At 50.4% G+C, this 15456-nt stretch overlaps 1 protein-coding gene across 1 annotated transcript in view; it reads right to left on the bottom strand.

Moving 5' to 3' along the window:
• Window positions 1–11840, bottom strand: part of SMIM35 (small integral membrane protein 35) — a 49536-nt gene extending 37696 nt beyond the window's left edge. The window contains exon 1 of the mRNA XM_070384149.1: window positions 11750–11840. Within this exon, the coding sequence (XP_070240250.1) occupies window positions 11750–11822 (73 nt within the window). The 5' untranslated portion in view covers window positions 11823–11840. The remainder of the gene's footprint in view (window positions 1–11749) is intronic.
• Window positions 11841–15456: the final 3616 nt, after the last annotated feature.

The raw sequence follows: 15456 nt of genomic DNA, 5'->3' as shown, positions 1-15456 counted from the left end.
AAACCCTGCTTAATGAACCAGATCCCACATACCATAACTAAGAGGTCCCATACCACAACTCAAGATCCTGCATGCCTCAAAAGACCAGGCCACAGCTTAACTAATTAATACTTTTTTTTAAAGATACAGTCAATGAGAAAAGTAGAAGTCAGCCTCATTTCTAATAACTGAGCCTTGGGAGTAAATGGACAGCTGAAGGTCAGCCCCCACTCCTAACACGGTGATCAGAGAAAAATGATCCAACAGGTGTCTGACAACAGAGAGAAAGAGACATAATGCATCCCTTTGGTAACCAACAATACGTTTATTAACTCCAAAAAGTGTTCTTTCACTAAACTTCCCATGCAACAGTGCAAGCACGAGCTGTAGCAGCAACAGGAAATGGCCCTTCCATGCCGAGCACAGGCCCTGGACATCAGACAGCTGCAGGCAGGAGGGCCCTTCACCAGTTTCAGTAGAGCAGCCACGGCCATGACTCTGGCAGCAACAGGGGGCAATGGCACCATGAGCCGGCAGAGGGGAATAGCTCTGCCAAGAGGTGGCCAAGGGTGCTGGGGTCCAAATGGTGAATCTTGTATTTATTTTTTATTAGAGTATAATTGCTTTACAATGTTGAGTTAGTTTCTGCTGTACAACAAAGTGAGTAAGTTATAAGTATACATATATCCCCTCCCTCTTGAACCACCCTCCCACCAACTTCCCTCCCACCCACCTAGGGCATCACAGAGCACCGAGCTGAGCTCCCTGTGCTCTACAGCAGCTTCCCACTAGCTATCTATTTCACAGAGGGTAGTGTATATATAATGCAACTCCCCCAATTTGTCTCACCCTCCCTTTCCCCCAACTTCATGTCTACAAGTCCATTCTCTATGTCTGGAAGCTGTAATTCTCACATGTGTTTCTCCTTTTTTCTTATTTTTAATTATATTTTATAATGCTCATATATACTAGAGTGGGCTTCCCTGATGGCTCAGTTGTTAAACCATCTACCTGCAATGCAGGAGACCCGGATTCGATCCCTGGGTCCAGAAGATCCCCTTAGAGAAGAAAACTGCAGCCCACTCCAGTATTTTTGCCTGAGAAATCCCATGGGCAGAGGAGCCTGGCAGGCTGCAGTCCATGGGGTCACAAGAGTCAGACACAACTTAGTGACTAAACCACCACCATATACCAGAGTATAAGTACAAATACAATTTGTAAAGACCCTCGTAAACACTGACAATTGTTTATGTCTAGGAGGCAGGAGTTATGACCAACCTAGACAGCATATTAAAAAGCAGAGACATTACTTTGCTAACAAAGGTCTGTCTAGTCAAGGCTATGGTTTTTCCAGTAGTCATGTATGGATGTGAGAGTTGGACTGTAAAGAAAGCTGAGCGCCGAAGAATTGATGCTTTTGAACTGTGGTGTCAGAGAAGACTCTTGAGAGTCCCTTGTGCCAAGGCCCCTTGCCAAGGCAAGGAGATCCAACCAGTCCATCCTAAAGGAGATCAGTCCTGAGTGTTCATTGGAAGGACTGATGCTGAAGCTGAAACTCTAACACTTTGGCCACCTGATGCAAAGACCTGACTCATTTGAAAAGACCCTGATGCTGGGAAAGATTGAAGGTGGGAGGAGAAGGGGACGACAGAGGATGAGATGATTGGCATTACTGACTCAATGGACATGAGTTTGAGTAAACTCTGGGAGTTGGTGATGGACAGGGAGGCCTGTTGTGCTGCAGTCCATGGGGTCGCAAAGAGTCGGACATGACTGAGCGACTGAACTGAACTGAACTGAGGAGGCAGGATCCAAAAGTTTGGCTACTTTATACTCCTACTTTACTCACTAAGTGTTAATTGCTGTCAACACTTCCTCTATGTAAACTGTACATCCTCCACTAGGTGCTGAGGGAGGAGGTTTGGGGAGTTTTTAGTGGGGGGACCTGTGCCACTGAGTTCAAACCAGCTTATGCTGTAGAGGCATCTCTGGGGCCTGGAGGGTTCCCTGGGGCCCAGACTCCTTAGGAGGAGCAGGAATGGGAAAGGCTCTGTAAAACTGAGAGTCCTGGAAAGAGCACAGGGTTTGCCTTCAGAGAGACCCTCCAGGGAGCAGCCCCAAGCCCTAGCACACACCAGCTGTGCCATCTTGGGTGACCACTCTCAACTTCAAGCTTGTCTTCTGTGAAATGAAGAACTCATGAGTGGTATGCACCTCACACCATCTATGCAAGGCTCACATGAGGCTTTGGGGAATCACAGAGCATCTTCCTTCTCCCAAGGAGTATCCCAGAGGTTCCCAAGCTCCAAAGCCTGTCAGGAAGGGGTGCTGCCAGGTCAGCAAGGGGAGCTTGTGCCAAGGCCCCTGCCCAAACAAAGCCAGGTCTCTGCTCAGATGAGCCAGAAGTCACACACGGCCCAGGTGACCCAGCACCCAGCCGCCCACACCAACCATCAGCCACCCCTGCTGTCTCCGGGCTCCTGCAGCTGCTGGGAAATTTCAAGGTCAAGCTGGTTGTTACATTTTGAGTCTTTGTGTTGATCTCTGCCAGACCTTTGCAGGGAGGAGAGGAGACAGCTAACATGCACACAATGGCAGGAACTCATTCTGAGCACCCAGGGGTCCTTCTGCCTCAGAGCCCCCAAACCCTCTCTCCCTCTGTTTCCTGGTCACAACCACAAGTGGATTCATGCAGGTTGCAGAAAATAGGATAAACCAGAGCTGGTTTGTGTGGTTATAAGTTCAGAGGCTTTGGGGTTTTTCTGGATCTGGCCTGGAAGCATCTAGAAACATCTGACCACTTGGATGACTCCCACCTCTCTTTTCCTCTGATGGGTACTGAACTGAACCCCAGACAAGAGCTTCCCAATCCTTCCTGCACCATTCGGAGGAAATCGTTTCACTGACTTCTCCAGTTCATTCCCACTTCCTCTAAATCCCTGCAAAAGCACTTCCCTGGGAGCAGGAACATGCCTTTGACCCATTCCATTCTCCCATTTCTGACTCTTGCATTTTGGAAAGCAGGAGCTTGGGTTCTGCTATGCACTTTGAAGGAGATGCTTAAAGGAGGTAGAAGCCGGCTTATCAATGCCACATCCAGGGCCAAGAAAAAAAATCAGTTGAGGTCAAGGCACTGCCTCCCACTCCAGCTTGGAGTACAAAAGCAGAGAAAGTATCCTTCCCAGTTTTGAACAGACTATGTTCTGCCTTTTACCATTCTCTGCTGAGACCCTGAATTGGACTGTGAGCTTCCCATGCCCAGGTTCACAGCTGTTCATCCATCTCCATGTCTCCCCACCCAGCTCAGTACCTGGCACAGGTAGATGCTGAAGGGAGCCATGTGGACAAGGGCATGGCTGACTTGGCTCTATCCTACTGGGGCTAGCACCATGTCTAACACAGCGGATGCTCAGCACAGCTTGATTAAAGCTACTGGAATAAGCAGGCATCTCTCTCCCCTACCTGCCCCGGCTGGGACTTAAACACGGGCTTCGGACCCCTCGGCAAATCAGTGTTGACTCTCAGAGATCCACGGCCTGGGTGGAGCCTTGAGATCAAGGTTTTACCCAGGTGTGAGCTCTCCCAACAGCCCAGGAAGGGGGTGAAGGTGAGAACCCTCTCTCACCACAGTACAGATAGGGTGAAGGAAAAAAGCTGTCAGCTCCACCCTACCTGTGCCTGCCCTTACCACCAGAGCCGATGCAGGAAGGGGTGGGGGACTACCAAAGCCAGCCGAGTCACTTGTGGTTTCACTACTATGGTGAATCAGTTCTCTGTACAGGGGGCCAAGAGGGCAAGCTTGGGTTTAAATATTGTTGAACCAGTAGTGAAAGGGAAGCACCGAGGGCAAGTAGGGTGTGAGGTCCCAACCTGCGGGGGTTCAGCCAGGTGTCCTTAGGCCCAGTCGTGAGCCTTGGTGGAGGGAGCTGTTTACCTGCCTCACCAGGATGGGGTGAGAACGACACAAAGATGAAAGCGTCTGGCCAACGCGAAAAGCCTCCATACCTGTGCATTGTTGTTGTTATTGTTAAGTCACTCAGTCGTGTCCAGCTCTTTTGCAACCCCATGGACTGTAGCCCACCAGGCTCTTCTGTCCATGGGATTCTCCAGGCAAGAATACTGAAGCAGGTTGCCATTTCCTTCCCCAGGGGATCTTCCCCACCCAGGGCTTGAACCCGGTCTCCTGCATTGGCAGGCAGATTCTTTACCGCTGAGCCACCAGGGAAGCCCCACCTGTGCATTACTTAAAACATTAACAGGAGTTATGGTCAGATTCAAGGCCACCCCTTGGAACAATTTCAGGGCACTATTTGCATAGACTCAGTATAAAAAGTCACCCCCACTGACCTCCTCTTACCCTGACAGAGCAGCTCGGCCTCCAGAGGAGACCACAGACTCGGGTTTCCTGAATCCAGTCTTGACTAGCTGCTCAGGGGTCCAGGGCTCCCCAGAGGAAGAGAGAAAGGAAAGAGAGCAAAAGCAGTTTGCTGCCAGGTTTGTACACAAAGCTAAACAGTGGCAGACTTTATTTTCTGGGCTCCAAAATCACTGCAGATGGTGACTGCAGCCATGAAATTAAAAGACGCTTACTCCTTGGAAGGAAAGTTATGACCAACCTAGATAGCATGTTCAAAAGCAGAGACATTACTTTGCCAACAAAGGTCCGTCTAGTCAAGGCTATGGTTTTTCCTGTGGTCATGTATGGATGTGAGAGTTGGACTGTGAAAAAGGCTGAGCGCCGAAGAATTGATGCTTTTGAACTGTGGTGTTGGAGAAGACTTCTGAGAGTCCCTTGGACTGCAAGGAGATCCAACCAGTCCATTCTAAAGGAGACCAGCCCTGGCATTTCTTTGGAAGGACTGATGCTAAAGCTGAAACTCCAGTACTTTGGCCACCTCATGTGAAGAGTTGACTCATTGGAAAAGACTCTGATGCTGGGAGGGATTGGGGGCAGGAGTAGAAGGGGATGACAGAGGATGAGATGGCTGGATGGCATCACCAACTCAATGGACGTGAGTTTGAGTAAACTCTGGGAGTTGGTGATGGACAGGGAGGCCTGGCGTGCTGTGATTCATGGGGTCGCAAAGAGTCGGACACAACTGAGCGACTGAACTGAACTGAACTGAATAAGTTAAATGTCAGGTCCCTTACCTGCAAGGACCTCACCAAACCACTCTATCTAATTTTGGATTTATTTCTGTATTCTTGCTTTAAGAAAGGCTGCAAAACCATTGAAACTTCAGGCCCCCAGGAAACGTGGGTCTGCTCTGGCTCCCAAATAGGACTCTTTGCTCATCAGAGAGAGGCAAACACCCATCATTCCCCAGCCTGGTAGCCTCCACCAGCTGGCCTCCTCCCTTGATGTCCACCTGTCTAGCCAACTCAGACAGGCCTCCATGATTTGGCATTCTCCAGCCAGGACTACATTTTCCCTAACATTTCAGCCCGTTGCACTGTTGCCTAGTCCCCCAGCAAACACTACCAACAGTAGGAAGCTTTCTCCCAAGTCTCAGGCAAGTTCACCCCGCCCTCCTAGTCGTCCCCACTGCCTTCAGTGGGTCCCTCTGTCACAGCACAAATCCATCCCAGGGAGGCTTCAGTTTTGAGGGTCCACCTCTCTGCCAGGGTCCAAGCAAGTTTATCTGATTCGGGTCTCCAGAGCCCACCAGCTCAGAACTGGCCCCTCCCAGGTGCTGGGCAAATGTTTCTTGAATAAATGAATTGAGTAATGCTAGTGCTGGGGACAATAACAGAGTGATTTTAAAAGGTCAAGTTCAGTGCTGGGACCCAGCTGCAGTCTTTGCTCTCACGCTCTGGCCACCCCCTCCTGATGATACCTTATCACTCTCCACCAGGCAAGCTGAACAAGGAGAAATCATTCCTGGAGCCTGTTTGCCCCCTGGTGGCTGAATAGAGGCAGCAAGTGAAGTAGGAAAGTAAAAGTCCCATGTCTGACTGCAAACCCAGGGACTATACAGTCCATGAAATTCTCCCAGCCAGAATGCTGGAGTGGATAGCCATTCTCCAGGGGATCTTCCCAACCCAGGGATTGAACCCAGGTCTCCTGCATTGCAGGTGGATTCTTTACCATCTGAGACATCTGAGCCACCAGGGAAGCCCAGGTGGAGCCCAATCCTTGGACGACCTGCACAGATGCTTGACACACCCCACCTCCACCCTCAAGAGCAATATGTTCACAACGGTCTTACTCAAGTGGAGGCTCACGTCCTACAATTTCTGTAATTCCTTGGTCTATAAGGGGCTATAAGGACTCCTCTCACCTGTGGTCCCCAAAACCCCACCCTGGACCCAGTTCCCTTGAGTCATGGTGGTCTCCATACCTGTCCAAGAGATCTCAGAAAAAAGGAAAGCCATCCTGCTTCCTGTGTCTCTGATCTTACATTCTTGCCTGTGCCTTCCAAGGCCCTCCAAGACAGCTGGAATGTGTGCCAGAGCCAGGCTGAGCTGTGGGCCATCCCGCAGAGTCAGCATGGCAAAGTCACGCCCTACTTCCTGGCTTCCAAAGAAACTCACCAGCTACGTTATTGCTACAGGTTTCCCCACTCTGGACCACACAGTCTCACCGCCCCTCCAGTCTGGCGCCTGGAGCCATGGGCGGCGGCTACTGTGCCTTGTGCAGCCTGTGCGGTATTGTGTTCATGGTGGAATGTGAAGACTTTCAACGGGACATGCCTTCTGCTGGTGTCTCCTGCCCTCTGTTAAACAGAGGTACAGATCTTCCTCGACAGTGAGGTTATGTCCTGATAAGCTCTTCCTAAGTTGAAAATATAATAAGTCAAAAATGCATGTACGTAAGAATGCATTTAATATACCTAGCCTACTGTTAAACATTTCTTTGGACAACATGAGAGTTGCAAGTTAAGTTTTATTTGGGGCCAAACAAGGAATGCAGCCCAGGAGACAGCATTTCAGATAGTTCTGAGAAACTGCTCTGAGGAGGTGAGGGGAAGAGCTAGAACATACAGGAGTTTTGTGACAAAGGTCAGGTAGTTGGGAACATCAAAAGATTTTTGTTAATTAAAGAAAACAGATATCTCAAGTTAAGGACTTTAGTGCTTTTCTACGCAGAGGAAGATGCAAGAGTCTGGGCTCACTAAAATCATTCCTTTGATACATACCTCAGCTGTGTGGGGCCAATATCCTGTGTTTTCACATCCTAAGTTCCTCAGGGCTCATCTTAGGGAGTGGCTGCAGTCTGATGGCTGCTAGATGGCAGGTATTCTTTCCTTCCTGAGTTCCCTCAGGGCTCACCAGCTCACCATCCACGGTGGCTGCAATTGCTGGTGACTATAGCATTGGCAACCCACTCCAGTACTCTTGCCTGGAAAATCCCATGGACGGAGGAGCCTGGTAGGCTGCAGTCCATGGGGTCGCTAAGAGTCGGACACGACTGAGCAACTTCACTTTCACTTTTCACTTTCATGCACTGGAGAAGGAAATGGCAACCCACTCCAGTCTTCTTGCCTGGAGAATCCCAGGGGTGGGGAGCCTGGTGGGCTGCCATCTATGGGGTCACATGGAGTCACACACTACTGAAGCAATGCAGCACCAGCAGCAGCAGCATAGCATCCTTATTTACTAGTATGGCAGGAAATATTGCATTTCTCACTACCAAACGTCATAGCTTAGCCTAATCTATCTAAAACATGCTCACAACACTTAAATTAGCCTATAGCTGGGCAGAATTACCTAACACAAAGCCTAGCCTATAGCTAGGCAGAATCATCTAACACAAAGCCTAGCATATAATGAAGTGTTGAATATACCATGTAACCTACTAAATACTATACTGAAAGGGAAGAATACATGGTTATTTGGGTACAGAGTGGTTATAAGTGTACTAGTTGTTTACTTTCAGATCTCGTGGCTGACTGGGAGCTGTGGTTGCCACAACTGTCCAACATCATAAGAGAGTATTGTGGTACAGCTCATCACTAGCCAGGAAAAAGTCAAAATTCAAAGCTTCTACTGAATAAGCATTGTTTCTGCACCATCATAAAGTTGAAACATCTTAAGTTGAACCATTGTAAGTTAGGGACCATCTGCCGTCATTCCTCCCAGTTTCTCTTAGTCCTGAAGGATCTAAGTTAGAGACTCCCGCTCATACAGTTCATTCACAGCCTCCTTTCCACACCATTTCCTGTCTACCTACAAAATGTACTTAAAAATTGCCTCTTCTAGGAAGTCCTCTTTGACCTATCTGTTCAATAATTATTGTTTTGACAAACAGTCTGAGTATATGGAAATAAGATTTACAGCCCAAGACCAGGAGGGTAGAAGAGCTGTATTACTAGTAAGTGCTTTGGGAGGATATGCCACATGTAATCACACACGCACACACACACACACACACACACAATACTAAATCTGCTTGATACCAACCTCTCCCCACCTCCTTCTCTCCCAGAAGTCTGAGGGGGTGCTATCGTTAAGATGATTAATAATAATAGGAAAAGGTAATGAGCATTCACTGCAACCAAGCACAGGACAAAGGCTCACACCTGACTTGTACGTGCCCCCCAGCACAGAGAGCTGTGGGATCCACATCTTAAAGGCAAGGCCTACGAGAGTAGGAAAACATCAGCGTGGAAACCATAAGCATGGAAACCAATGACCCACTGGAAGGGGTCCACCTGCGGAACACGAGTCAAGTAGAAGCAGACCCAACGCCATGCTTCTTTTCCTTTTCCCAAGTAGTCCCCCATAATGTCTGCTGCGTGGTGCAATTTTTGTGGGATTAAATGTGAACGGCTTAAAAATAAATCATTACATTTCCATCCTCAGTTGATCTAAGCCTATAATTTGACACCTGGCCACAAGAGCAAAGTAACAACAGGCAAGGGATTAAATGACCTTGTGGCATAGCTGGGAGTTGATCCTCCCTAATTAGAACAATTTTGTAATCGTTTTACAAAAATATCTCAGGCACCCACACCATTAACAGGCCACCCCATTACAGGGGGCTATTATGCCAGAGGCTAGGAGAGCAGTGTCCCTGAAACAGGGAGGTACCCCTCCTGGGCTTACTCGCTTTGGCAGCTAAGTCCCCCTCAGGAGTTTCCTGCAGCCCCCAGGTGGTCCACTGTCCCTGATTCCTTGGTCTACCCCTCCTTCCTTTGAGTTTTCTCTCCTCCAAGCCCAGTCTCAAGTTCAGGATTCATGCCAGGGCCAGGCTAGCAGAGGAGGACTGGAGCTGGAAATGGACCCAAGGAGAGGGAGGGGCAGGCCTGGGCCGCTGGGACAGCTGTGGACAGGGGTCTGACAGGCAGCCATGGCCTGGGTACCAGGAGAAATGATGGACGTGGGGATGGAGGCCCAACAGGAGGGTGAGAGGCAAGTGCCAGGGGTCAGGGCAACCTGAGTGCAGAATTCTGGAACAAGGGCTTGGTTAGGGACCAAACCAGAAACCCACTTGTAAGAACTAAAGAAAATACAGAACATGAGGAAACTCTGGGGTGGGTACCTCTGCATTAAAAGAAGTTGGGGAGCCAAGAGTCAGTAGAGCCCTTAATTGGGGCTACCCATTACTCGAATCCTGGAATACTGAGTGTCTTGCCTCTAAATTCTCCAGAATTTGACCATGACCTCAACTTCAGGGACCTGGGGAAGAAATGGGGGAAGGGGTCCTTCTGCAGAGGAGGCGGCAGCAGGTTCCGAGCATCCCCACACACACACTTTTCCTGGCCCTAAAACAGAGCACTGTGCTTCTGAGGTTTTGCTGGAAACTAAAGGGAGAAGGCAATGGCATCCCACTCCAGTACTCTTGCCTGGAAAATCCCATGGACGGAGAAACCTGGTAGGCTGCAGTCCATGGGGTCGCTAAAAGTTAGGCACGACTGAGTGACTTCACTTTCACTTTTCACTCTCATGCATTGGAGAAGGAAATAGCGACCCACTCCAGTGTTCTTGCCTGGAGAATCCCAGGGACAGAGGAGCCTAGTGGGCTGCCGTCTATGGGGTCACACAGAGTCGGACACGACTGAAGCGACTTAGCAGCAGCAGCAAAGGGAACCAGGAGAGAGGTCAAGTTAGGACAAATCACAAGTTAGGGCAAGTCACAAGTTGAGCAGAAATGTCACCAGAGCCCCAGCATAGCTGGGGTGAGGCCTCACTCCTGGCCCGGGGCCTCTACCCACCTCTCTCACAGGGTGGGGCTCTTATCTGGAGAAGTGGGGCCCTCGGGGCTCCCCAACACTGGGTCCATCCCAAGCCGGTGTTTCTGGGCACCAGCTGGGGCACTGAAACCTCTGGGAGACCCTGGCCATTCGGTAAAGGTGTGAGAAACCAAGAGGGCCCCTGGACGCTTTCAACGTCAGTGCCCCCCATCACACGGAGACCATGTGAGGAGTGAGGGGGACATGAACATGAAGCCCTGTCGCCTGTGAAGCCCAGGACAGGAGCGCGGTGGGCCTCGGTCTGGGGAGGGGAGTGATGTTTTCTATCAAAGGTGCTGGAGGGGGCTTCCCTGGTGGTCCAGTGGTTAAAAATTCACCTGCCTATTCAGGGGACACATGTTCAATCCCTGGTCAGGAAAGATCCCACATACCACAGGGCAACTAAGCCTGTGCGGCATAACTACTGAGGCTTCATGCTCTAGAGCCTGTGTCCCTCAACATGAGAAGCCACCCCAATGAGAAGCCCATGCACCTCAACTAGAGCGCAGCTCCTGCTCGACACAGCTAGAGAAAGCCCACACGCAGCAATAAAGACCCGGTGCAGCCCAAAATCAATAAATTTTTTTTTTTTTAATTTTAAAAGCCTTCTTTAAAAAAAAAAAAATATGTTTGAGGAAGTGAAACATCCCCAGAGTGGTACCCTCAGACCCATTCGGGTCCCACCCCATCCACTTACTAAGGGGTCACCTCCCTGTTTTGAAACAATGAGCAGCCCTGTAGGAGCTATCTCCTGGATTGCCTTAAGATGTAAATGAGAAAATGTGTGAAAGAATGTTTGCCACCTTTGTTGAAAATACAAAAATGCATCATGCGCGCTCCACTACCAAGAAGAGCAAACTGACGCAAGTTTGGGGTGCACTGGAGCCCCCTGGCCCCCCGGCCCTCTGGGTGAATCTCCATTCCTTTGCTGCTCCCCCTGCGGCAGCATTCAGGGCTCCCCCACACTCTGCCTCGCTCTGGGCCTAGAAGCCTTGGAGGATCGTTAGGAATGCCCAGATCTGGGGTACAGGTTCTCAGCTTCTGCAGGGTAAGCTGGAATAAAACTGTGGTTCCACCCAGAGCATCGAGGCGCTGCTGGGGTTTGCGGCCCCCTACTCCTTCTGTGACAGGGACAATGGAAGGAGAATTCTCACTGAACCAAGACAAGCTAAGAACCTGCGGGCACAGAGTCGTTTTACAATTTGTTGTTATTGCTGTTTAGTCGCTCAGTCATGTCTGTGTCCGACTCTTACAACCCCATGGACTATAGCCTGCCAGGCTCTTCTGTCCATGGGATTTTTCCCGGCAAGGTTCCTGGAGTATGATAGCCAAAGCAAACTTGAGGGTCGAGAAGAGTTCCATTAGCATTTTATCTCTTCACCCTGAGCTTGGGAGCCTGTCAGGAGAAGTGGAGGCAGCCCTGCCCTGGCAGACAAACCTGCAGACCCACCTTGACTGGGAGGCAGCCAGGGCCCCTAGCCACCAACCCAATTCCCATGCTCCAGGGCTCTCCCAGTTTACCTCCCCTCTCACGCCTCACCCCCGGGAAGCCTGCCTGGAGCCTCCACCCAGAGCCCAGACAACCCAACTCACACCCTTCCTGGTCATCAGGGACGTGGAGAAAGGCTGAGGGCTTCCTCCACCAACGGGAGTTCCAGGCTTTTCCATCTCTGAATGTTAACATCCCCTCTCACCACCCTCCACCCGCAACAGCCCTCTTGTGATGAACTCTCAGTGCTGATGAAAGAGCTGGGAAATCCTAAAATAAGATCTTCTGGCTTTGGAAAACATGAGTCAGACTTTTGTTACAGCTCTGTTTTGCTGCGGCAAATGTTATAACCAATCTGCTGTCCCCAGCTGGCAGAGGAGGGTGGACGGGGGTGCAGGCAGCCCTGGGAAGCTTTCGTGGTGGAAAGCCAGAGGTGGCTGACCTGCTTCCCTAAGGGATTATCCTTGACCTCCTTTCCCTTCCAAGCATGGGCTCCTGTGAGCCTTTGGGTCGCAGGTGGGGAGAAAACAGCTGCCATTGGTTGGCTTGAGTCCCCTGAACAGAGCTGGAACTTAGAGGGATTCCTCTTTCCTTTACCCCTAGTGATCGCCTTCTCCCTTCTCTTCCTCTAGTTCCCTGCCAGCTCCAAGTGGGCTGGAATGTGACTCCATTCTGGCCTGCAAATCTCTTTTTGGCCCTGAGGACAGACACATAGCCTCCCAGGCAGACATCCACACTGGCCTACCTTTATTTTCCCTTTATTGATCCAAGAGGGAGCAACAGAGAAAGTGCCTCCGCGATGCTCTTCCAGTTCTGTGACCTCCCATCAGAATAGTCCTGGTTACAGGTTTGGGGGGCTCCAATGCAGAGACCCTAGGGCCAGCAGAGCCTCCCAGAGCCACCACTTCTGCTGAGTCACTCATTCACATACTCGCTTGTCCAGAGATGGGACTGCCTGCATCACCAGCTCAATGACAGACTCGCCTGCCCACCGCACCCCACCCCTAGCTCAGTGCGGATGACAGAGGGGCTGGAGAGGGCCAGAGCTCTGAGCCTGCATCACCCTCATCCCCAGCTCCTCCAAGGAAGAAGAGGTCAAGAGACTAGACTTTGGTCTCTGGGAGGTGGCTGTAAACCTCAGATTTAGACCCATTTTCCCATCTATATGATGGAAGCAATGATGCTCACTTCTCACCATTAATGGCAGCATAGAGTCTTTATGTGATAGAGTCACATAAAGCATTCAGCAGAGCCTGGTAAGTGCGTGCTCAATAAGAGGCATTTCTTGCAGTAGCCAATGATGCCAATGAATGATATATTTTTATAATTAGCAAATGATTTCAGGGACTTGTGTGGTGAGACCCCACCCCTCAGGTTATCTTCTTACTGGCATCGAAGTCCCAGGGAAGCAGAAACAGTAACTATCAGATGAACACGATCAAATCAAAGGAAGTGGGAAAGTGGGGGTGGGGGTGGGAGGGACTTTCACCTGTGCTCTGGGAAGGCCCCACAAGCACCAGTAGCCTCCACAGAGGATTCCCCTCTGTAAGTAGAACTTGCTAGTGCCTGCTCACTCCCAGGCCCCGTCCCCCAACCTGGGCTGGCTAGGACCCTCCATACCCCAGGAGTCACCTCTGTACCTTGGGCCACCGAGATGGTGTTTCTCTTCTCGTTATGAGTTGATTTCACAAAAGCAGCCCTCACTGCTCAGGGACTTCCCTCCTTCACAGCCCACAGGCTGGCTGATGGTGCGCAAGTAACAATGCCATAGGGCATGACTGTCACCAACTGCTTCTGCCCTACGCACTATCTGGGCTAAGCTTCCTACAACTCAGTCTCTGTTCTCAACAATTTCATCACATGGACGTATAAATCTGTTCCATCACAAAGAAAAAGCAAGTCTGGGGAAGCACCCAGAGCTGAAACATCAAATCGGACGTCTCCTTCCCCAGGTCAGCCCCTGCTGGAGGGCCCCAGCCCAGCAGAAGCAAAGGTGACAGCTGCCTCTCACTCTTCCTGCAGTGCAGCTGGGTGTCAGGAGTAGAAACAGCCATTCACAGGGGCTCTGGCTCTTTTGATTTTGTGATTGAGAAGCAGGCAGATGGGTAGGGAAGAAAGGAAGGTGGAGGACCAGGGCTTCATCCAAGCAGGACTCTCTCTCTCTCTCTCTCTCTCCATCCCTCCTTCCACATGCCTGACCCCTGCCCTCCGTGTCTCTTGACCCTTGTCTCCTCCATGTCTTTGAGTTTTCTGCCACATCAACCTCCATTTGTGTCCTTGTTCGTCTCCCTCACTTTCTTGTCTTCCCTCTGTCTTTTTTTTTTTTTTTTTTAGCATTTTTTACTTATATTTATTTATTTCGCTGCATTGGGTCTTAGTTGTGGCACACAGGATCTTTGATCTTTGTTGTGGCATGTGAGATCTTTACTTGTGGCACGTGGGATCTTCAGTTGCAGCATGCAGACTCTTAGTTGAAGCATGTGGGATCTAGTTCCCTGACCAGGGATTGAACCCTGGCGCCCTGAGACCACAGGGAGCACTGGGAGTACAGGTGCCTTCTGAGCACTGGAAGCAGGAGTCTTAGCTTATGGATCATCGGGGATGTTCTATCTTAATCCTACTCTTCTTTCTCTTCTTCCAGCTGGTAATCTTCTATATACCTTTCTGCTCTCCTTTCTGTTTTGTCTCTCCTGTCTCTCTCTCATCTCTCATCTTCACTGTTAATTACTCAGTCTTTTTGTTATCTAGATCTCCCTACTTTTCCCTTCCAAAGAAAAATACTGATGTGGGAGATAAGATACTCACCTACCTTCCATCGATGACACACCCACCCCACCCCCACATACCCAGACCCCAAGATCCTGCCAACAGCTCAGGCTGGTAGTTCTGGGGCCCCATCATCACTGATAAAACTGTTAACCTTCTTCACATTGAGCCCCAGGAGGACTGTCGGGCAAGCCCATTAAATTGGGGCAGCCCTGATATACCAGTTCAGGAATGATCAGACCAGGACAGAATGAAATACATCTATTCTAAAACGTGATCCCCACAGTGGGTCCCTTCTCAGCAGTCCCACACCTGTCCTGCCTGGGCAACCGCAGGGCATCCACACCCTACCCTGCCTCACCCAGCTGCAGCCCTGCCCTCTATTTTGCTTATCTTAGCACCTGAAGATGATAGCAAGGACACGCCCAGCCTAATCAGCCTTTCCCAATAACTGGCCTGGAGTTCGATGGGTAGTAGCCTGCTCACTACCTAAGATGGCTCAGAGGAGGAGGAAAACCAGGGTACCTACAATTTGGGTGGTTCCCAGAAGTGAAATATGAGGAGTGGTCTAGGTGTGATCCCTGGGACATGGAGCCCAGTGGCCAGACTAAAATCTGGAAGAGTGGACAGAAGTCACCACTACTGCCCGACTGACCCTTTTCGTGACCTTTGAGTGCTACCATCACCATCACTCACCTGGGCCATGCCTCGGGAAGGGGTGTCTGCAGCCCAGAGACCTCCAGAAGCCTGACCAAGCGGGCCAGCTCCAGCCAGCCTTCTCTCTGGCGTGTATGATTTAACCTGCTCAGATTCTTTATCTTCCTCCCTAACCCACTCCTCGCTTGTGTTTGCACCCTCCGTGTATGGTGCCTCCATTTGCCCAATCACCCGGAGAACTGAGACTCTCCTTACTCCCTCCACCTGCCTTGTTCTCCAAATCTAATTAGTCATCAACTCCCATCACACCTAAAACTTCTCTCTGCTCTTCCGGTTCCATCCTCCCACTGGGACTTCTGCCAGCAAGTCCCTACAAGTGTCTCCAGCCGT

This window comes from Bos mutus, chromosome 15 (assembly GCF_027580195.1).
Source record: "Bos mutus isolate GX-2022 chromosome 15, NWIPB_WYAK_1.1, whole genome shotgun sequence".
Lineage (NCBI taxonomy): Eukaryota > Metazoa > Chordata > Mammalia > Artiodactyla > Bovidae > Bos > Bos mutus.
This window is presented reverse-complemented; position numbering and strand designations above follow the sequence as displayed.